Genomic DNA, 23,696 nt, shown 5'->3' with positions numbered 1-23,696 from the left:
CTCCCCTGCCTTGTTCACAGGCAGCTTTGGCAGATTCCCATCCTGCCCCTCTGACCCCGCCGCTCCCTGGAGACACACAGCGGGGCTCTGGGCCAGGTCTCGAATGGCCCGAGGCTGGAGGGACCCGCAGCCAGGGTCACACCAAAAAGGGACTTTGCTCTGGTCTGTTTGCTCTGGTCTGCTCCCTGATCTGGCAGCAGGCTCTCCACAAGCTCCCCTCACTCCCTGGCACCCTCACCCCGCTGTTTATCCAGTCAAAGCACAGTCACCCGAGGGGCTGGCCACAGCAAACGTCCCCAGTCCCAGGGCACCCTTCCCTAAGCCAAACCCCACGTCATCCGATAAGTTGGGGCGGGCATGGGTTGAAATTTAACCATCAGTGCTTTGGGTGAGGTTTCACAAAAGAGGTGGGCCACCCCCACCCCACCGCTCGGCTGTCCTGCCAGAAGTGAGGGCAGAGAGTGGGGAAACCCCCCTCTGGTTGTTGGGTCCCCCGGGAACAGAGGCAAGATGGTCAGGCCCCCAGTGCTGGGCTGGAGTCATCTGAAGTCCTCAGGCCTGTCTCTCCTGGCCAAGCAGATATGGGGCACCCTCCGTAGCCACTTGCTAAGGCCGGCGCGATGGTGCTCGCAGGTTCCCTGTGCGCAGAGAAGGAGAAATGACGCTTGTAAGTAGAGCCTCCGGTCTCCGCAGTACAGACTCCCGTGCTGTGTGTCTCATGTTATGGTGTCTTTCATAATGGGAGATGGTTGGAGCCAGATGGCTTGGGTTCAGATTTCTACTCCATCTTTCCCGTGGGAGACGTGGGCTGGTCCTTAACCTCAGATCCATCAGGAGGGTGAGATGCTCGGAACAAGGAGGGAGCAAGTGACAACCTCCCCTCCATCTCGCAAGACAAGCTGTTATTACTCAATATCCTGCCCTCCCAGAATGAGCCATAGCAGCCAGTCGTTAGGGCTCCAAGCACCAGCAGAGAACATCTCAGTAAATTTGATAAATAGGCCGCCAGCCAGTTCCGTCCAGAGACTGGCCCAGGTCAGCCTCATCCTGGCGGTGGTGTCCTTGGTGTCCTGTGACCTTGGACTTGCCCCTCCCACTCTCTGAGCCTCAGGTTCTTCCTGTGTCAGATACAGGACCTGCAGGTACCCCTAAGTTCACCTCTGACGTCAGTATTCCACACAGGACAGTTGGAAGAGCTTGGACTTTGGAGCTAGCCTCCGTGTTGGGCATTGGTGACACTGGTCCGCGGGGAGAGCTGGTAGATTGCTTCATCTCCCCAAGCCTCAGTTTCCTCATCTGTAAAACAGGATGATGAAATCCCACAGGGGGCCACGTGAGGATGAAATGACTCGAGCAGAAAGCCTGGCATACACTGGACCCTTAAAAATACTACATTAGTTGCTCAGTCGTGTCCCACTCTTTGTGACCCTCTGGACTCTAGCCCACCATGCTCCTCTATCCATGGGAGTTTTCAGGCAATACTGGAGTGGGTTACCATTTCCTTCTGTGTGGGATCTTCCTGACCCAGGGATCAAACTCACGCATCCTGTGTCTCCTGTATTGTATGTGGGTTCTTTACCCACTGAGCCCAAACATTCTTACTTTTTCCAATTTTTCCGTGGTCCGCACCTGAGGATGATACCAAAATCCCCATCTCTCTGTTGTCCTCAGTCTCTCCTGGCTTCATACTCCCACCAGCGCTGTGTGATAAGTACCATTAAGATCCACCTTTTACAAGTGATGAAATTGAGACTCAGAGAGGTTGAGAAACTTGCCGAGGGGCACACAGCCACAGAGTGGTGGGGCCAGGACTCGGGTTCAGGTAGCCTGATGCTCTTCATGGTCACCAAGTATAAAACAGGATCCAGGTGTGAAGACATCTACAGTTAAGTGAAGAAAACCAACGCGCAGGTCCACTTTGTACTGAGCAGTGCTTTTGGTTTTTTGAGAAGCCTTGAGTGTGTTTCTCTGAGCTTGGAGGAAAGTGCCAGAGGCTGAGCTCTACATCAGCCAGAGCAGCTGCCTCTGGGATCCAGGAGGGAGGGTCTTCCTCCCTAAGCAGACCCTTCTATATGGTTTGAAACTTGCAGGGAGTCTGGGTGGGGCCTGGCGTTCTGCATCTCTAGCAAGCTGCAGCCAGGCAGTGACCCACCTTCTGTGCGTGCTCAGCCATGTCAGACTCTGCCACCCCGCGGACTGTAGCCCATCAGGCTCCTCTGTCCATGGGATTCTCCAGGCAAGAATACTGGAGTGGGCTGCCATGCCCTCCTCCAGAGCATCTTCCCAGCCCAGGGACTGGACCCGCCTCTCTTATGTCTCCTGCATTGGGAGGCGGGTTCTTCACCACTAGCGGCCACCTATGCTGGGGACCTGACCTTGTGTGCTGCGTAACTGAAAGCCTGGGGGTTGCGGGTGCCAAAGCTTCTATTCCAGGCCCTTCTGAGCAGGGTTTTCCTTGGATCCTGGGACTTTGGTTTCTCAGAGGACCCTCGCGTTTCCTGTTCTCTGACACTTGTAGCAACCCCCATGAGTCCACAGTCCTCCACCGCCTGCCTCTTCGGACTGGTCTGGGCTGGACCCCCGCCCCCCACTTCCCCGGCACAACTCCCTGTGACTGCGCTGTGACAGTGACCACAGGTCAGAATGACTGCGCGCAGCCACAAGGCCACAGCGAGCTACATTCCATGGGAAAAGGACTCGGTCCTGGGCGTGGTCCCCGGGAGGAGATGGAGCGAAGGCCCCGCCTATAAAGGCGGGGTTACGAGGCCAAGGGTCAGGTGGTCCCAGGCTCCACGTGGGGCCAGGTTCCCCAAAGCTGGCTCCTCTGGAACCAAGTTTACAAGTTTCTGCCTCCTCGCTCTGAGGCTGGAATGGCGCCCATGCACCATGAGGGTCTTCTCTTCCCTGTCTCTGCCCCCAGTGCACCCCGTCTGGAAGGGTCCAGCCTCCGTGCCAGGGGGCACCCGGCAGTCCCCCATCAACATCCGCTGGAGGGACAGTGTCTACGATCCCCAACTGCAGCCCCTGGGGGTCTCCTACAATGCAGAGGCCTGCCTCTATGTCTGGAACACCGGCTACCTCTTCCAGGTGGAATTCGACGACTCCACCGAGGGGTCAGGTGAGCCTGAGAGGGGGTCCGGGCCCCTTGCTCCTGTGAGTCCTGAGAGTGGGTCACAGCAGGGGGGGAAGGCTGAGGCTGGTGGCGGGGATGGACAGAGTGATGGTCACTCTAAAGCTGGTGATGCTGACCAGCTATGTTGGTGTCACATCACTGGGGGATGAAAGGGAACAATGAGGTCCTCCCCTGGGGGTTATATTCCAGGGGCTGGAAGGAAGAAACTGGGAGCTAATAAAACATAATTACATTGCACTCTGAGGAGAAAAGCAGAGTGGGGTGGAGGAGAGAGGCACGGAGGTGGGGAGTCCTGGACGGAGAGGAGGAAGAATTGTGGCCAGGCGTCCAAGATCTGGGAACCTCATTGGTCCCCGCTCAGAGTGAGACGGGCAGTGACGTGGCTGACACCCAGCTGCTTCAGGAAGCAGTGGGGAGCAGGGTCGAGCAGGAGGCTGTGTGGAGTGCTGGTGATGGAGGCTGCAGGGCAGGGCTCAGCATCCTCCCAAGGAATCTGGTGACCATCTCACCGAAGCCTCACCGGGATGCCTTACAAGTGTGGGGTGGGGACTCTGTAGGTTTGGGAAGTTTCCTTCCACTGCTGTTTTACTTGGCAAGATTGGCTGTACTGGAATTTTTTCAACACCTAGACACATCATCATAAGCCTTGTTTACATTAAACATGTGTTCTCTCTCTGGGAATAAGGAATTTATGACAGGCAGAGGATGCCCATGTGACAAGTCCTCAGTGAAAATATGGGGCATCAAGTCTCCTGTGGGCACCCCTTGTGGGCAATGCTCCACATGTGTTGTCATAGCTTGTTGCTAGGATTCAGGGCATCCCTTGTCACTCCAGAAAGGACCCTGGAAGCCTGGTCTCCTCCAGACACTGCCTCACCCTATGCTGATATTGCTTGCATCCTTTGTCTGTAATACGTCTTAGCCATGCTTATGACTTAGTGTGCCAACTTTTCTCTGCCTTCGTTGGTCTGTTCCAAGTCTAGATTCCAAAGGAGCAACTAAAGTTGGCTTTTCAGGTTTAATATGCTTTGTATTAAATTTTTTTCAATTTTATGCAGCAACTTTAAAAAACAGACTGTACCTGAGTTCTGGGAGTTGTCCTAGGGAACCGTCAAACCTGTAGACCCCCAGCACAACCCCCAGACCCAAGCCCTCTCCAGGCCAGCCCTCAGTCCACCTCCTCCCACAGGCCCAGTAGTCTTGTTCACTAACCCATCAGCCCGGTGAGGACGTGAACACCACAAGGGCAGGATCACTCTTACTGGACACTGCAGGTGCTCAATAAATTGGAAGATAAACCATGAATGAAAAGCTAAAGCTATGAATGAGCCAGGCAGAGGGACTGGTCAGTGAAGGAAGGCCCAGCCTGACCCTCCCCGACTCTGATGGACCGATGGTGCAACAGGGGACGGGAGCCCTTTTTCCCTGTGCTGGGCCCTGTGCGCTTCTCACACATCATGACTCAGTGTTACACATGGTGTCCATAGTATATATATGTCAATCCCAGACTCCCGATTCATCCCACCTCCCCTTCCCCACTTTGGGGTCTATATGTTTGTTCTCTCTGTCTGTGACTCTTTTTCTGCTTTGCAAATAAGATCATCTATATCATTTATCTAGATATATGCGTTAATATATGATATTTGTTTTTCTCTCTCTGACTTACTTCACTCCGTATAACAATTTGTGGGTCCATCCACATCTCTACAAATGGCACCATTTCATTACTTTCTATGACTGAGTAGTATTCCATTGTATACATGTACCAAATCTTCTTTTTCCACTCATTGATCAATAGACATTTAGGTTGCTCAACACAGCATTTTTTTAAAAATATATTTTGGAGTGGCTTTTTTTTTTAGTGCCTTCCATTTTATTTATTTTTTTATAAATTCATTTATTTATTTTAACTGGAGAATAATTACTGTCCAATATTGTGATGATTTTTGCAGTACATCAGCATGAATTGGCACAGGTATACATGTGTCCCCCCCATCCTGAACATGACATCCCACCTGCCTCCCCACCCAATCCCTCTGGATTTTCCTAGAGCACTGGCTTTGGGTACCCAGCCTAATGCATCATCAGCACAGCATTTTTAAAAGCCAGGTAAGGGAGAAGTGTCTCAGGGTCTGTGATCAGCTTGTGCACAATTCTCTGATCAGCTGATGATGATAAACCCTTAGGCTCCAATAGGTCTGGGAACTGTGTGTTCAGTTCAGTCAGTTCAGTTGCTCAGTTACGTCTGACTCTTTGCAACCCCATGCACTGGAGCATGCCAGGTCTCCCTGTCCATTTCCAACTCCCAGAGCTTGCTCAAACTCATATTCATTGAGTCAGTGATGCCATCCAACCATCTTACCCTCTGTGGTCCCCTTCTCCTCCTGCCTTTGGTCTTTCCCAGCATCAGGGTCTTTTCCAATGAATCAGTTCTTTACATCAGGTGGCCAAAGTACTGGTGCTTCAGCTTCAGCGTCAGTCCCTCCAATGAATATTCAGAACTGATTTCCTTTAGGACTGACTGGTTGGATCTCCTTGCAGTCCAAGGGACTCTCAAGAGTCTTCTCCAACACCACAGCTCAAAAGCATCAGTTCTTTGGCACTCAGCCTTCTTTATGGTCCGGCTCTCATATCCATACATGACTACTGGAAAAACCATAGCCTTGACTAGATGAACCTTTGGTGGCAAAGTAATGTCTCTGCTTTTTAATATGCTGTCTAGTCATTGATCTGTTGCTTTTTTTGGTCATTGCTTTTCTTCTAAGGAGCAAGCATCTTTTAATTTCATGGCTGCAGTCACCATCTGCAGTGATTTTGGAGCCCAAGAAAATAAAGTCTGACACTGTTTCCCCATCTATTTGCCATGAAGTGATGGGACCGGATGCCATGATCTTAGTTTTCTGAATGTTGAGCTTTAAGCCAACTTTTTCACTCTCCTCTTTCACTTTCTTCAAGAGGCTCTTTAGTTCTTCTTCACTTTCTGCCGTAAGGGTGGTGTCATCTGCATATCTGAGGTTATTGATATTTCTCCCGGCAATCTTGATTCCAGCTTGTGCTTCATCAAGCCGAGTGTTTCTCATGCTGTACTCTGCATAGAAGTTAAATAAGCAGGGTGACAATGTACAGCCTTGATGTACTGCTTTCCCTATTTGGAACCTGGTGTTCCAGTTGTTCCAGTTGTTCCTGTTGTTCCAGTCTGTTGTTCCATGTCCAGTTCTAACTGTTGCTTCCTGACCTACATACAGATTTCTCAAGAGGCATAAAATATGAAAAACTCCAAAGGTCACTTTGGACTTGTGTGTGTGTATTGTTAAGATACATTTGACAAAATAATTCCCCAGGGGAAAGGGGCTGGCGGTTGAGCTTGGCACTCACTCTGCCGCCTGGTCGGCAGAGCACCCAACACCCTGACTGAGATCCTCACCAAGATCACATGCCGGGGACGTGTGAGTCCAGGGGAAATCTTGGCACTGTTTCTCGAAGGGGGAAGGTATGCTGGACAGACAGACATGCAAACACTCCCTTTCACAATCACTCCCTCTGGATGAACTGCAGCACGCCACAGACAGACGCCACCGTGGAGGCTCTGAGCATCTTCATTCTATGCAAGGAGGAGGCTGGGGGCAGGGCCAGAGGGGTCTGGTTCAAGTCCAACTCCTCTTGATCCTAAAGCCAGCGTTGCATCACTGTGTCAGCTGAGTACTGACACGTCCAGGCACGGCTGGTCAGAACCCTTCCTCCCTCAACTCTGCCTTCCTCTGGGCGAATTTGTTCCAGGAGAGGGATTCCCAAATGGGGGAGGATGGAGCCTGCAGCACTCCACCCGGTAGAGCAGCACAAGGGGCAGCACCTCGATCCCCACGACTGCCGCATCAGCCCCCTGCTGATGGTCATCACCCAGTTTCAGTCACTCATGTCGGGTGATCCTGCCTGGAGCAGGAGAGACCCGAGAGGGGAGGACCCCAGGGGTACTGGGGAGGAGAGAGGCACACTCCCCAAGTCTCCTGGGAGCCCCCACCTTGCGGTTGAACCTGGGCTGACCCTGGGCCCCCCTGATTCTGATCGCTCTCAAATTGAAGGCTCTTGCACACTGTTACAGCCAGGCCTCTGCCTTGACCGGGTCCTGACCCCCGCTTTCTGGCTCCTCCACTACTTCTCAGTCTGGCTTGAAGGGCCCCACCCTGTCCTGCCACAGACCAAAAGAAATATCTGGGTGTCTCTCCCTGGCCATATAAATTAGTTGGATAATTCCCCCCGTGGCCTGTGTCCACACCCGCCAATCTGCTTTCACTTTACTTGTCATTTTCCCCAAAGCCCAGTTTCCTCTGCTTTTCTCTCCTGCTCAATTTCACATGCTGCTCCCGCCCTCCAGCCTTGAGCCCCCTCAGTTCAGACTTGCTGTCTTCTTTGTTCACCTCCAATGGAAATTGGGAGCAGCCTGGAGCAGAGGAAATGGAAAATGCAGCTGAAAGACAGGAAGAGCTCAAAAAAGTTCTGCAGTAAGAAAATGAAAATCATTTTCTTGGGAGTGAGACACTCCCATGATTTTTTTTTTTTAAATGCATAGACAGAAAGGGAAAGCCTCGGGGCAGGAAGGGAGGTGAGTGGAGAAGAACGTGGTGCAGAAGTGACCATGCACAAAATGTTCACGTTGGTCAGGTCATGCCAGCAGGTCAACATAGGAACCCCAGAGACCCAGAGCCGAGGCTGAGGGCGCTGGGGTTCCACGGGGTCAGGGACAGGCGTGCTCGAGATCAAGGCCCGCCAGCAACGATGAGCAACAGAGCTGGAGCCAGTGGTTCTTTCCAAGGAATGTGCGGCTGAAGGCCAGGGAAGGAAAGCTGCCGGCAGGGAGGAACACAGCGCCGGCTCCAGACTCATGGTCACACCCCACAAGCCCCTCACAGGCCAGGCCCCCTCATCTCAGCTCCAGAGAGATCCTCTCCTTAAGGCGTGACGGTGCCACTTCTACCCGATGGGCAGTGTAGGTGCAGAAAATGGGGTTGAAGGTCAAGGGCCAAAGGCCACAGGTAGATCCTGCCACTCCGCTCCTTGTGGAGACGCCTGTGTTCTCTGAACCAGGTCCTAGCTTACCACCAGCGGTGACTGCTCTACCGCCACCAAGTGCATGTGAATGCCTGTTATGTGAGTGTGTGAATCAGGGTATACTTTTCAAGGCATTTAGTTCCACCTGCCCCTGTGCCATCCACACCCCAGGAGGCCAGGGCGGCCCTGCCTCATCCTCTGCATCTCCAGCACTTAGCAGAAACTGTGGCACATTGTAGGAACTCAGTGAGTATTTGTTGAATGAATGAATGATTTTCCCTTTTTATGCTTTGTGGCTGGCCAAGCCCCCTCTGAAGGACACTTTCTTAAAATACATTTATTCCTCAAAGTCTTTACATGCAGGTCCTGTCTTAGGGGTAATAGTGGCTGTTTCTGATGACAACAAATCTCCACCTTGATGATGAAGATGGCGACCATGATGTTAATAATAACAATGAGACAGTAACAATAACAGAAGGTGGTCCCACTGCTGGAGCTCCTCCTGGTGCCAGGGGCCAGGCCAGGAAACGTTTTGTAAGGGCCAGCCATGTTCTGATGGGGAAGGCGTCATCATCATTGTGCAAACGTCAGGTCTGAGGTGCAGAGAGATAAGACCACTGTGCAGAGAGACGCTGCTTGAAAGCAGGGTCTGTGCTCACGCTTGCCTGGCTTCAGACCCAGAGTCGACGTGCAGTGATCCCAGAGGTTAGGTCCCAGAGAGCAACCTGATCCGCCGCACTCCTGGATTTTGGAATTCTGGGGTGGGTTTGTACCCCTCAGCGCTGGCCCCAAGTTGTGGCTCCTGCTTACCTGGAGAGAATGACAAAGACCTCCCTGATCCAGAGAACACTTAGAGCATCAGATCATCAGATGTGCTAAGATGTTAAATCCCAGGGGGGCACCGAGAACAGGCTGATCCTCAGTGCCACTGAGTTATTTGCAGTTCTAAGTATTAGTCACTCAGTCACGTCTGACTCTTTGCAATCCCATGGACTATAGCCCGCCAGGCTCCTCGGTCCATGGGATTTTCCAGGTGAGAATACTGGAGTTGGCAGCCATTCCCTTCTCCAGGCAATATTCCTGACCCAGGGATCGAACCTGGGTCTCCCACATTGCAGGCAGATTCTTTACCATCTGAGCCACTAGGGAAACCCAGTCATTCTAAGTAGAACATCTCAAACTGATACCATTGAGTTATTTTCAATTTTGATTAAATAGAACATCTCAAACTGTTCTCAGACTTATTTTAAGCCTTAAAACGGTGCCTGCCAAACAGCCTGTTTATCCCGGTCAAAGCACCAAAGTACTAATAGATGGCTGTTATCAGTGGCTGTTATGAGAACAGAGACGGTAGGTCTGAGCTGGGAGTCAGGCTCCAACATCACTGTCCTTGGGGATGCGATTCCCCAGCTGTGTGTTGAGCACCTGGAGCCTCCTGGGCGGGGGTGGGGGGTGGGGGGAGGAGCAGGTGGGGGGGCGGAGGATGCATGGCCTCCAGTCTGTGAACAGTGGCGCTGCTGGTGGAGTCTGGGGCTGGCAAACTAAAAGTCCCCTTGTCACAGATCAGGCTCATCTTTTCAACTGTTTCCTTGAAGGGAGTTACTCTGACACTGTCAGTATGAAGTCACTAAGATGATTTTATCCAGGGTGGCTGCCAGTTGTTTTAAAACAACCCAGTTGTTTTAAACTGAGTTCCTAATTTTGCTACAAGAAAGGACAGATGTTCAGCTTGAACTCCTCCACAAAAGCCAAGGGCTGGACCTTCAAGCAGGCCTGGGTTGGGGTCGCTGGTGGACCTGGACCAGGTGACTAGGTCCTGTGAGTCTCAATTTTCTCATCTTGAAATTGGGCCAATAGTAGCTGTTTGCGGGGTCATTGTGAGGAGCAGTCACTGGGGAAGGTGGGGGCTGCGCATGATGCTTAGTGTATAGCAGGCACTTGGCAAAGGCTGACTCACCCGTGAATGGCACTTGGAGCGCGTGCTGGCTGTCCACCAGGCGTTGACAGGTGGGGGTGCCTAGCGCCAGGACGCAGGAGATGCTGACCACTGAGAACCGACGGGACCCTATCCTCAATCAGCCGCTTCATCCCATCGCAGAGATGAGTGCTGTGGCTGCCGGCTCTGTGTCCTTTGGTGCTTCCAGAAGACCGGGTGTTCTGCTAAGAAGTTTGTGTTTAATCCTTGCAGCATCCCTATGGAGTAGTTGCTAGGATCCTCCCCATTTTACAGGCGTGGAGACTGAGGCTAGGAGCAGTTTGGTAACCGGACCAAGATCACTGCGTTTGGAGGCGATGGTGCCAGCACCGACCCAGTGCAAACCCCCGACCACTGCAGCAACAGGACGCTGTTCTCTGGTTTTGAAGTAAAGATACCGGTGCCTGGCTCGGGGCTGTCTGTGCCCGTCCATCTACCTTTACAGACATGGTTCCAGAGAAGGAGGAGGAAGAGGCTCGAGGTGTAGAAAAGGGACACCCGAGCTTGACCGAAGCAGCTCCTGTACCAGCTGGTGCTGCTTCTCTGCTGAAATGCGCGTGAAGGACGGAAGTCAACAGGCATAGCAGTTACAGGCTCCCGCTGCACCTCCACCGGCCAGCCACAGGGCGCCGCTGCAGCCCACCCCAGCACTGACACTCCTCGCACAGTGCTCTGCTCCCGATCCACACCCGCAGGTCTCAGAGCTGGCAATGGGCAGCAGCCCTCGGGGTGTGCTTGGTCCCAGCCGGGGTGGCCGCCGCCCACTGACAGATGACCGGGTGTCAGGGAGGAAAGGCCCTGCCGCCGACAGCAGCTCGTCTTCCCTGTGGCCCGGATTCCAAAGCCGACCTCCGTCCACCTTAAACGGCTGCCTCTTTGGGAAGCAGGCAGGAGGGAGAGGCTAGCCCCTTGCGAGAGGCTAGCCTTGGAGGGTTCTAGGGGCAGCTGGATGCGGAGGGCAGGGGAGCAAGCGGGGCCTGGGGTGGGGAGCGACAACCGTGGGCCCTGGGCCCTGGTCCAGGCCTGGCTGAAGGACGACCTTAGGAAAGTCCTCCCCGGCCAGAGGAGGGGGCGATGCCCATGCCCAGCCCCCTTCCCACTCCCCACTCTCTGCTGGTGACCACCGGCACGCAGGGAGTTTTCTACAAGGTTAGCTTTGGCCGGTCTGGCCAGTGCCAGCTCACGGTGGGTTAGTGCCTCGTGTAGTTGGTGTCGCTCTTTCTGGAGACCTTACGTGGTGTCTCCAGAGTCCTCAGATGCTCGAGCTGGAAGGGACCACCAGGACCACCTAGCTAGGAATCTTTTCTTCTTTAATCAGTGAAGAGGCCAAGTGCCTGAAAGGTGGCAGGGTGCGTGGTCGCCGGCATCATTGTCGTCACCATCTGATGACTGCACATGAAGAGCCATCCTGCCAACGCTGCTCTTCTCACAGGTGGGACAGCTGAGGCTCCAAGAGGCTGAGCAACTTGGTCAAGGTCACACAGCACATGCACGCGTTAGTGCCTTTTGGTGACCCCATGTGTCTGCTGGCCAGGGCTGCCACCTCCCCTGCCATCAGAAATGGCACAAAAATCCCACCACCGGTATTGGCATAATTTCCTTAGGTGATGTTTTGTACCCAAGGCCTGGTTTGGGGCGTCAGACCTGATGTTGAATCCTACCTCCCGTGGCCAGGATAACCAGAAACCTCTTTGACTTCTCCTAATAAATTGAAAAACTACACAAGGAGCTTGTTCAAATGCAGGCTCCCAGCCCCTGCCCTGGACCTCTGGGGCCCACAGTTCAGGAGTGAGCCCCCGTGCGTCACGATCACAGTTCTTGGGGAGGCTTTCCGGGGATCTGGAATGACTTAGACAGTGGTCATCTGGTGAGGCTGGACCGAGCAGGGGCTGCCTGGAGATCAGCCCCAGTGGGAAAGTAGCGCCTTGTAGCTCAGAATTTGTGTATTTAAACATCTTGCTCATTGCATATTAGCTTATGAAATTATTTGGTGATAGAATTCTGTCTGCCATTCTTTCATTCAAAAGACATCTCTCTCTGTCTCTCTTTTTTAACTAAAGGAAAGTTGAAAAGTCTTACAGGACTGGCACGCATCTCAGAATCGGTTTTTCTTGCCTTCCTGCTGCCTGCCCAAGCGCCACCTGGTGGCAGCACCAGACTCTGCATCTCTCCCGGGTTCCCCATGAGTCACTGGGGCCCACCGGGGCCAGGTGACTTGGAACAGACAAGGTCCCACCTTTCAGCTGTGGTTTTAGCAACACGGATCTCTCAAGAGTGACAGCATGTGACCTCAGTGTCGTTGGGGTCACAGCAGCTCCACAGTCTGACAAGCAGACTAACACCATGTCCATGGCTTTACTTTCCAGGAATCAGCGGTGGCCCCTTGGAAAATCACTACAGACTAAAGCAGTTCCACTTCCACTGGGGAGCAGTGAACGAGTGGGGCTCAGAGCACACGGTGGACGACCGCGTGTACCCCGCAGAGGTTTGTAGCAGCTAATACGTGGGGGCTTCCCGAGTGCCTCGGCCACCTGAGGTCAAGTGGCCAAGCATCCTGGTTGCTCAGAAAGGATTTCCCGGGACATGGAACTCAGTGCTCAAGCCAGAACCATTGGCCACCCCGTCCATTCACTCTCAGGACTATCCTTAAGGGGAGAGTAACATCAGCACTTTCACTGACTGAAAGAAGAGACTGAGGTTCTGAGTGGTACTGTGACTTGCCAGAGTCAGAGGCTGGGTTTCAGGAAAGAGTCTGTGCCCTTAGCTCAGCCTCGCTTGAGGCTGGTCCACTGGGGACAAGCTTCCTGTCCTTAGAGGCATTTGAGGCCTTTTACTGAGAATAGAAAATCTTTACGATAGAAACTACCTCCTTAAGACAAAGTGATATTTGGGACATTCCAAAATGAGAGTCAGTAAAGAAAAGGAGCAGAGACAAAGGTCAGGAATTGAGTTTGAGGTGATACGTGGGGCCTTATAGATGCCCCCCAATATTTTATTATGAAATTTTTCCAACTTACCCCCTCCAAAGAAAATGAAAGAACTGCATAGCGAGAACCCGTAAAGTCACTCGCCATATAGATCCTGTGTTGATATTTGCCGTATTCACTCTATTTCACCCCCATCCACCCGCCAACCACCTGGCTTTCTGATGCATTTCAAGTTCTTGACTGTTTCTGTTGCCATCATTATGGAATTAGTATTATAGAACCAGAGTCCAGTCGGACCAAAACCTGAACATTGCTGTGATCACACAGCCAGAGGTGGCCTCTGGGGACAGTTGATAATTAGGGAGTGACATTATCACTCAAACAATTAGTGATTGTTATAACTTCCCTCACTAATTGTTTGAGTTATAACTTCCCTATGGCTTCCCTGGTGGCTCAGATGGTAAAGTGTCTGCCTGCAATGAGGGAGACCCGGGTTCAATCCCTGGGTTGGGAAGATCCCCTGGAGAAGGAAGTGTCAACCCACTACAGTACTCTTGCCTGGAAAATCCCATGGACTGAAAAGCCTGGTAGGCTACAGTCCATGGGGTCGCAAAGAGTTGGACGTGACTGAGCAACTTCACTTTCACTTTCATAACTGCACACGTCTTTACAAATATAACAAAAATGAAGGAATAGCAGCTTGTAACACATCTGCTTTCAGCAAGCCACATTCCTCTTAATAACGGTGTTCCTGCCCCTTGGTCTTTACTGAGCAGCTATTTCAACAGAGGAAGTCGCTGCTATGTGCTCATTTACGAGTTGGACACGACTGACCAACTTCACTTTCACTTTTCACTTTCATGCATTGGAGAAGGAAATGGCAATCCACTCCAGTGTTCTTGCCTGGAGAATCCCAAGGATGGGGGAAGCCTGGTGGGCTGCCGTCTATGGGGTCGCACAGAGTCGGACACGACTGAAGCGACTTAGCAGCAGCAGCAGGAGCCGAATCAGAGCTTGGGACCCACCACAGCCTGACTGTCCCTGAGTCAGGTGGGCAGGGGCTGCAAGGCTGTGCTGGCCATGTCACTGGCCTCTGTTGGAACAGGCCATTTCCTGTGGGGTTTGGAAGGCAAGGCCAGCCCTCTACGGCAGGGTCTGAGAAGGAGGTAGGCTCTGGGCAGGGCCCCGAGATTTCTTCTATTTCTGGAAGACCCCACAGGACAGTGGGTAGGGAGTTCCAGGTGAGACACGGGAAGACAGAAGGAACCCACGCCACCCTAATGGTCCCCAGTTTGTGTGGTCAGGAACAGTGGGACTTGTTGGCAGTGGGTTCCGCCTGGGCCCAGCACCCTGGCAGGGCTCCCCATGCCCTCGAGTCCATCAGCCGACTGGGGGAGGATCTTGCCCACCATGAGAGGCTGGAGGCCTCTCTGGGCCGAGTCTTCATGGCCTCAAGGCCTGGGTCAGGGTTCAGAAAGGCCTCCACCACCATACGCTGCAGCAGGAAATGCCAACACTCAGGCCCCGTCCTGGTTCCATCACGCAGAACCCAGGGGTCCTGGCTCTGCCTCCTGCTCACCAGTGCCCCAGGAATGCCCAATCCCCCAGCCATTCCCTGCTGATTTAAATCCTTATCATCTGGTCAGCTGTAATGCCGAGTTCAGACTTAGGAAAACCAGCAGAAGGTGTGAAGAATAAGGAATTCAGGAGAGGGTGACAGAAAAAGCGCCATTTGGGTGGTGTACTCGCATTTAAAATTATCCTGTTTATCTGAAACTCAGATTCAACTGAGAGTCCTATGTGTGATCTGGCTACCCTGGTTCAAGGCTGGCTGTGTGTGCGTGTACTTAGTCGCTCGGTCGTGTCGGACTCTTTGCCACCCATGGAGGGTAGCCCACCAGGCTCCTCTGTCCATGGGATTCTCTAGGCAAGAGTACTGGAGTGGGTTGCCATGCCCTCCTCCAGGGGATCTCCCCAACCCAAGGGTCGAACCCAGGTCTCCCGCATTGTAGGCCGATTCTTTACCATCTGAGCCACCAGGGAAGCCTGAGCTGTCTGAGTGGTAGCCAATAATCCAACCACCGTGTGTGTTTGACAGAGTTAAAGCGAGCCTCCTTTCTTTCCCGCTGAGAACTAAGGCTCTGCTTTCTGGGGTTTGAGTGAGCCTGGTCTGGGCGAGGCGGCACTAGTGGTAAAGAACCCTCTTACAGGAGGCGTAAGAGACACGGGTTTGATCCCTGGGTGGGGAAGATCCCCTGGTGGAGGGCATGGCAACCCACTCCAGTACTCTTGCCTGGAGAATCCCATAGACAGAGGAGCCTGGCGGGCTACAGTCCACAGAGTTGCAAAGAGTCGGACATGACTAAAGCGGTTCAGCACGCATGCACACACACGCACAGGCTGGGCGACCTGCCTGCAGCCATGAATCATGACAGCCGCACAGAGGGGAGCGAGGATTTGCCTCTGGCCTCTGCAACCTGGTGATGAGGGACTCTCCTCCTGGGTTCCAGCTGCACTTGGTTCACTGGAACGCTGTGAAATACCAGAACTACACAGATGCCGTGACAGGAGCAGATGGCTTGGCGGTGGTAGGTGTATTTTTAAAGGTAAGTGGGCCGGGACACAGCTATCCTAGTGAGACCTGCTTTCTAGGCATGGTCTCCTTAGGATGACATGTGCTTGTCACCCTGTCCCTGGCCCTGTCACGTGACCACTCCCCGTGCCACGCTGTGCAGCTGGGGGCCCGCCATGAGGAGCTGCAGGAGCTGGTGGCAGTCTTGCCAGACATAAAGCACAAGGTAAGCTACGTACTTTGAAATCAGCATAACCAAAAAAGCAAGATTGCTTAGAGTAATGGCTCCTTTGCAAAGAAAACCAAATGAACAAACTAGTTGGGAGAGAGGAGCAGTGCTGAGGGGGTCTGAGTCCAGTCCTGAACCTGGGGCTCCCTGGGGCTCCAGGGCTGATGCCAGCTGTCTCCAGCTGGCTCACCCACTTGAACGTGTTCCTGCTATTCCTAAGTCCTCCCCACTGGGTATAACGGGGTATCCCAATACTCAGCCACTCAGGCATCATCTTGAAGACTTTTGCCTTGTCTGCTGCCAGTACTACTGTTAGTTATGTAGTATTTTTCATGAGATTAATCTACTTCAAAATTTTTAGTCTTGTCCCAGGCAACAACCTCAACCAAGTGATAATGTTAGTTTTAAAACCCATTGAAACGAATTCCCAACTATGGTCATTTAAGAATATCCACCAGCAAGCCACCTGGCCTCCTTAGGGTCAACCCATCCCAGGAGAAGAGGGAGGTGGGGTGAGGAGGCCCCATCCGGACCCAGTACAGCCCAACAGACAGCACAGCCAGCAAGGTACCAGCTGAGAGAAGACTTTGATGGAGAAATGGAAATTCCTATACAACCTGCAGTTTATTTGTTCAGTGCCGAACAAAAGAATTCAGAGAGGGAAGGAGTCACCGCATGGTCCTTGGCCGTGGGGACGGATGGGGCTCTGATGTGTCTTGACAATGGCCAGAGTGACTCCAGAGGGGAGCTGGGGACCGGCCCTTCCTCGGACGCTTTTCGGGGGCCGTTTGATCTGTGCAGCACACTCCCCTTGATGTTGGCCTCCTGGGACCAGAGCAGCTCGCTCCCCCGCTGCCCATGTGCCAGCTCAGGAACTCAGCAAGGTCGAGGTACTGGAAGGACCCTCCTCCTCGCTGGTCCGCAGCCAAAGTAAACCTGGACTGTTCCCTGCAGCATCCACCCCCCAGGCGTTGTCCCACCTCCTGGTGGGGAAGAAAGAGCTGCTGTGAGGGGCTGTGTGCTAAGGGGGCCATGCTTCCCCGAAGGCTCTGGGCAAACACATAGGCAAAACGGTGCCAGAGGGAGTGAGGGAGGAAGCTGCTGGACAAGCTGACGCTTGTCCCGGGGCCTCAGCTTCCTCAGCTGAAAAGTGAGATTTAGAAGCTTAGGAGAGAAAGGCCCCATCTTGGAGGGCAGGGGTCTGTGCCTCGTGGGTCAGGAGAGTGACAGCTTGAGTCATCCATCAGTCTGCACTCCCTCCTGGGTTCCCCAATGTCTGGGTGGACTTTGAACATTGGCGGCAGTAGGGGTCACCTCCGTGAGGGCCAGCTCTGAGGGACGGGGCAGGCCTCCTGTAGCACCTGAGTCCTGCCGCAGTCTGGTCACATGGCTTTGGAAAGGTCTTATCTGTCTTGTCTTAATCAGTGAAACAGACATAAAGGCTGGTTCTGGAAAATCAGTGAAACAGACATAAAGGCTGGTTCTAGAAATCCAAGGTGAGAGCCTCAGAGGGCATCTGGCAGGTCAGCACCTTGGGACCAGGGTCTGGGGGGAGGAGGTCTGAGGGGGTTTATCTGTCCCCCCCACACCTGCTGGTAGGACTTTCTGCATTTTGTCCTGTGTGCAATGTGGCCTGTGCCCTTTAAGAACCGAGTAGACCGTATGGGGGAGTATTACTCAGCCAGGCAAAGGAATGACACACTGACACTGGCTGCAACGGGGATGGACTTTGAACACAGCATTCTGAGCGAAAGAAGCCAGATGCAGAACTCCCCAGGTTATGTGATGCCACTTCTCGAAACGTCCAGAATGGGCAGATCAGGGAGCCTGTGGCGGGGTGGAGGTTAGGGGAAGTGACACCTTAAGAGTCTCTACTGGGGCTCTTTTTCTCTGGAGCTCTGTTTTGACGAACATGTTCTAGAATTGACTGTGCTAAGGGTTCACATGTCTGTGAACATGCAGCCTTAGGACTGTGCACTTTAGATGGGTGGGCACCACACTATGGGAATGTCATTTCCGTGACGCCCTTTAAAGTCGTTGACTAGACATTGGTTACAAGCCATCTGCTGTCGCTTCCCTCCGTTAGAAGTGAGTTCCACGATGGCAAGTAGTGGGTCCACCTTGTGTGCTCCGGCAGCCCCAGCACCTAAGACAGGTCTACCATGCTGCTGCTGCTGCTGCTAAGTCACTTCAGTCGTGTCCGACTCTGTGTGACCCCATAGACGGCAGCCCACCAGGCTCCCCCGTCCCTGGGATTCTCCAGGCAAGAACACTGGAGTGGGTTGCCATTTCCTTCTCCAATGCAGGAAAGTGAAAAGTGAAAGTGAAGTAGCTCAGTTGTGTCCGACCCTCATCGACACCATGGACTGCAGCCTACCAGGCTCCTCTGTCCATGGGATTTTCCAGGCAAGGGTACTGGAGTGGGGTGCCATTGCCTTCTCCATGGGTGCTCATCAAATAGCTGAGTGGGCAAGTGACATGGAATCCCTCCAGTCACTAGGAACCTGGAGACAAGTTTCTGTCCTTTCTAGAGCATGGAAAGCAAGCCAATGTGAATTCTGAACACAGGGCTCCCAAGCATGGCATGAGCTGACACAGCAGCCTGGAGCACTAGGCTGTCCTGGTCCATCAACGCCACCCCCCTACCGTGATGAGAAGGAAAATTGTGATATGAGTCAAGGAATCTGGCCAGAGCAGCATGTCCTCCTGCACATGTGTAATTACACGACTCTCATGTCAGGGAGGGCTGCTTTAAAGAGAGGATCAGCTGTCTCAAGAGTATAATATTTTCTGGTATAGCCACTACGGAAAACAGTCTAGTGATCCCTGAAAAATCTAAACACAGAGTTAACATGGGGTCCCACGTTTCTACTTCTGGTATATCCTCGAATCATTAAAAGCAGGGACTTGAAGAGATATTTGTACACTCATGTTTATATCAGCTTTATTAACAGCGCAGATGTGGAAGCAACCCGAGTGTCGGTTAGTGATGGTGGATACACAGAACATGGTCCATCGGCACAGTGGAATATTACTCGGCAGTAAAAAGTGGGAAATTCTGGGACTTCCCTTGCGGTCCGGTAGTTAAGACTTCAAGCTCCCGGTGCAGGGGACCCAAGTTTGATCCCTGGTCAGGGAACTAGATCCCACATGCCACAACAAAGAATTTGCATGCCACAACTAAAGATCCAGCATCTGGTGCAGTTAAATTAAAAAATAAATAAATAGTTTTAAGAGGAAGGGGGGATTCTGACACAGGCTCCAACACAGATGGACCTAAAGGACATTGTGCTGAGTGAGATAAGCCAGTCACAAAAGGACAAATCCCATATTATTCCATCTATATGAGATCCCTAGAGGAGTCACATTCATAGAGTCAGAAAGTAGATGGTGAGTGCAAGGGGCTGGGGGAGGGGAGTAGAGCTGGAGAGGGGAGGAGAGCTAGTGTGTGATGGGGACAGAGTTTCAGTCTGAAATGCTGAAAACCTTCCACGGGTGATGGTGGGATGGTCGCACAACACGGTGAAGGTACTTAACCCCGCTGAACTGTGTTTTAAATGGCTAAAATGGCACACTTTGTGTTGTGCATGTTATTTGACATCAACCTTGAAGACTGTGATATTTTCACAGCCAAGGTATAGGAAACCTGAGTAGCTTTAAAAGAAAACATACAAACCTGTGGTGGACACCCCTGCTCAGTGTGGAAGGCCACGTCCTCTTGTTACAGTTTCCAAATGTGGCAGCCGCGGCCTTGGCCTCTATCCCAGGGATGTGCTCCACTCCAGGCCAGTCACTGAGATGAAGCCGAGTGCGGTGCCCCCTTTCTGGCCTCCTCCACCCACCTGACAGCCCATGCTCTCCTCCCTCAGGACGCACGAGCAGCCCTGGGCCCCTTCCAGCCCTCCTGCCTGCTGCCTGCCTGCCAGGACTACTGGACATACCCAGGCTCCCTGACCACACCGCCACTGTCTGAGTCGGTCACCTGGATCATCCACAAGAAGCCCATCGAGGTGGCTCAGGACCAGGTGAGTGGCACCTGTATCCGGCGCACGGGACTTCACGGGGATCCCTCTGATTTGGCAGCTTCACTGAGACAGTGTGAGTGAGCATTGTGGGGTTTCATGCTTTGGTGCATTTTTGATGTTCCTTCACAAGAACAATTTCCAGTTGAAATAGGAGCTCGTGGGGGTTGAACAGAAGTTCCCAGTATTGCAGCTCTTCTCCTGACCTAGAGACATTGGTGTGTGAGAGGGAGGTAGAGACAGAGACAGAGAGAGAGGGGCGAGAGACAGACAGAGGAGAGAGAAAGAGAGACAGAGACAGAACCAGAGGCAGAGAGACAGAGACAAAGGAAAAGAGAGAGAGAGAAAGGGGCAGAAGGCGGTGGGCGAAGGGGAACGAGCTGGGGACAGACGGTTGTGCTCAGCAGCTTCTAATCTTAGTGGTCAGCCTCAGGTGTGGCGAGTTTCGAAGATGATAGTCGCTGGGGCAAGGCCAGCGCCTGCTCTTTGGTCTCCACTGGGGTAAAGCAGCCTTACAGAACAGAAGTGATATTATCATTGGGACATGGGCCCTTGCTCATTCAGAGACCTCTGTGGGTATTTGCAAATGAGTAACTTAGGCAATTGGAGAAGGCAATGGCACCCCACTCCAGTACTCTTGCCTGGAAAATCCCATGGACGGAGGAGCCTGGTAGGCTGCAGTCCATGCGGTCGCTAAGAGTCAGGCATGACTAAGCACCTTCACTTTCACTTTTCACTGTCATGCATTGGAGAAGAAAATGGCAACCCACTCTAGTATTCTTGCCTGGAGAATCCCAGGGACAGAGGAGCCTAGTGGGCTGCCGTCTATGGGGTCGCACAGAGTCGGACATGACTGAAGCAACTTAGCAGCAGCAGCAGCAGCAACTTAGGCAATAAAGGGATGTCATAGGTGAGTGCTGGAGAGCCGTGAAAGAAGTAGGGTCGCTGCAGGAGAAGAGGAGGATTAGGGTCTGTCCCACTTCTTTGACCAACAGAACAGTAAGAAATCACACTGTGATAAGACGTTATAGAATATAAATGCCCAGAGAAAATTCCAGAGGGGTTGTATCAGTCAGCTATTGCTGCAAAATGCCACCTAACAAACCACCCCCAAACTCAACAGCTTAAACAAGCATTTCTTTTTCCCTACTCACAGATATTTGGGAGCTAGGGCGCTGTTTTGGGCAAAGTTGGGTGTTGGGTCAGGCCATGTCTCTCATGGTTCTTGGACCAGTGGCCACCCAGGGCTGCTTGTCACAGCACAAGATAGCAAAAGAAGGGCCAACTCACACACGCACGTTTATGGCCTCTGCTTGCGTCACAACTGCTCACATCCTGTTGACCAACGCAAGTTATGGCCAGGCCAAGGCCAGAGGGGCAGGAAGGAGGCGAGAATCTATTTGCTGAGTGATGCCCGAAGCTGTCACACAGAGGCACACCAAAAAGTTAACCCTGGTTGTCCCAGGGTCACAGGTCTGCAGTGGTTCTTATTTTCTTTCTCTTCCTTTATTAAATATTGTGTGTCTGGGTATATATGTGTGTGTGTGTGTTAGTTGCTCAGTCATGTCTGACTCTTTGTGATCCCATGGACTGTAGCCCACCAGGCTCCTCTCTCCATAGAATTTTCCAGGCAAAAATACTGGAGTGGGTAGCCATTCCCTCCTCCAGGGGATCTTCCCAATCCTGGGATCAAACTCTGGTCTCCTGCACTGGCAGGTGAGTTCTTTACAGTCTGAAGCAGTAGATATTATTCATATACTTTTTTCAAGTTGAAGTATCTTTTTCTCCGGGAATTTCCAGAATCTGGAGAAACTCTGTCTGTCTAGAGCAGAGTTCCGAGATGACAACTGTGCAGCAGGCATGCTCCTCTTGACCAGCCTCTGCCCAGGACAGACATTTCTAATAGATCACAGCAGCATTCACCACCTTGGTTTCAGCTCTGCACTTCCTGAGGGCTCTCAATGAGCACTTGGATGTCCTTCCAGCCTTTCGCTTCTGTAAAACATCCTCTTATTTAAAAGTCATGAGATGGGACTTCCCTGGTGGTCCAGTGGCCAAGACTCCACACTCCCAATGCAGGGCGTCAGGGTTCAATCCCTGTTCAGGGAACTAGACCCTGCGCACCACAACTAAAGGTCCTGCATGCCACAACAAAGACCAGAGATCCAGCGTGCCACAGCCAAGACCCAGTGAAGCCAAATAAAAACAAAAACAAAAAAAACCCTGGAGAAGATGCTGTTGTGTGTGTGTTTAGTCGCTTGGTTGTGTCCAGTGCTTTGTGACCCCATGGACTGCAGCATGCCAGGCTTCCCTGAGGTGATGCTATTTGCTTTGAAAGGTTAAAGGTGAGATCACCAATCTTGCCACAGAATGGAACTGTTACAGACATGGTTGAAACTGGCCATCCTCACCAACACCCCTCTATTACTCAGCAGATACACCCGTTAGGAGTCAGATGTTACGGTAGGAGAGGGTGGGTGAGTGGGGGGCAGGGGGAGGTGACACAGTGACCACAATCTCTGCACGCCGCTGCCCAGCAGGAAAATAGAAACGTAAGTCAAGAGTTTTAAGGCAGAGTGGTGAGTATCACATAAAAATGCAGGGTGGGGTTGGGTGGCTGTAGAGGCACTACGAGCACCCGCTGGATGGCAGGGAAGAGCCCGAAAGGACATTGCTGTTCCACCACATTGGTTTCATCATATAGGGCCATCCCCAACTCAGGCTGGGAGGGCCCTTCACAAGACAGGACAGGCACGGGGGCCGGTTCACTCCGTGCCTGCACCCAGCTTGCATCCACACCCTCCCTTCCAGCTGGCCGCGTTTCGCTCGCTCCTGTTTTCTGTGCCTGGTGAAGAAGAGAAGACGATGGTAAACAACTACCGCCCACTCCAACCCCTGATGAACCGGAAGGTCCGTTCGTCCTTCCAGGCCACTCACGAGGGAGCAAGACTCTAAATTCACTCTGCCCGTGCTAACAGGTAGAACTGACTTTAACAAGAGAAAGTATTGTTTCCTGGGCTTCACGGTCCGATCATGTGTAACCTTTGAAATTAAAAAGAGAGCAAAAGGTTATGATTTCCGTCAATGTACTTTGCAGTTGCAAGGAAAAAAATGGCTTCAAAGAAGCTTGAGCATCCCAGGGAATGGAAGTCTTGCACATGGGATCTCTCAGAGGACTCTCAGCAGTGCCCAGGCCTCAGGGGCTGTGCCAGCCCCGCTGACTGAGGTCATCCACCCTGCCCTCTCTTAGGTCCACAGTGTCCTCTCTCCAGACCGCCAGCACTTGGCAACACAGAGCCCGGGACTAACGTCCCTCCTTCCCAATTCCAAGTTCCTGGTGTGTCAGTGTCCTGGGCTGACCGATGGTGTGACCGGTGACCAGCACGCTGTGGCTGCGGGGTACCCAGCAGGGCCTGCCTGTCTTCCCACGGTGCTCAGACTGGAAGTCCAAGATCAATGCCAGCTTGGCTGGGTTCTAAAAGGGTCTTTCTTGGCTTCTTGTTGTGTCCTTGTGTGGGTTTGTTTGGTTTGGTTTTTTTTTTTTTTTTTTGGTGTATGCACACAGAGAGAATTCTCTCTCTTCCCCTTATTCTTTTTTTAATATTTATTTTCTTTGTTTATTTATTTGGCTGTGCCAGGTCTTAGTTGCAGCACTCAAGATCTTTGGTTGTGGCATGTGAACCCTTGGTTATGGCATGTGAGATCTAGTTCCCTCACTGGGGATCGAACCTGGGCCCCTTGAATTGGGAGCGTGGAGTCTTAACTGCTGAACCACCAGGGAAATCTGTCTTC

The 23,696-nt window shown here is 52.5% G+C and overlaps 1 protein-coding gene across 4 annotated transcripts; it reads left to right on the top strand.

The window, feature by feature from the left end:
* The first annotated feature begins 380 nt into the window (after positions 1 to 380).
* CA5A (carbonic anhydrase 5A) lies at positions 381 to 22,976 on the top strand. 4 transcript variants are annotated; one of them, XM_070770433.1, is made up of 8 exons: positions 382 to 667; positions 2,921 to 3,118; positions 12,521 to 12,639; positions 15,592 to 15,687; positions 15,817 to 15,879; positions 19,752 to 19,907; positions 21,535 to 21,620; positions 22,716 to 22,976. In XM_070770433.1, the coding sequence occupies exons 1-8, from the start codon at positions 511 to 513 to the stop codon at positions 22,774 to 22,776; spliced, it is 936 nt and encodes a 311-aa protein (XP_070626534.1). In that variant the 5' UTR covers positions 382 to 510; the 3' UTR covers positions 22,777 to 22,976. The 4 variants fall into 4 exon arrangements, with proteins under 4 accessions (XP_070626532.1, XP_070626534.1, XP_070626531.1 ...); XM_070770430.1 differs by having other exon boundaries at positions 21,525 to 21,620; XM_070770431.1 differs by lacking the exon at positions 15,817 to 15,879 and having other exon boundaries at positions 381 to 667; positions 21,525 to 21,620.
* Positions 22,977 to 23,696: the final 720 nt, after the last annotated feature.

Source organism: Bos indicus, chromosome 18, assembly GCF_029378745.1.
Source record: "Bos indicus isolate NIAB-ARS_2022 breed Sahiwal x Tharparkar chromosome 18, NIAB-ARS_B.indTharparkar_mat_pri_1.0, whole genome shotgun sequence".
In the NCBI taxonomy this organism is placed as follows: domain Eukaryota; kingdom Metazoa; phylum Chordata; class Mammalia; order Artiodactyla; family Bovidae; genus Bos; species Bos indicus.
This window is presented reverse-complemented; position numbering and strand designations above follow the sequence as displayed.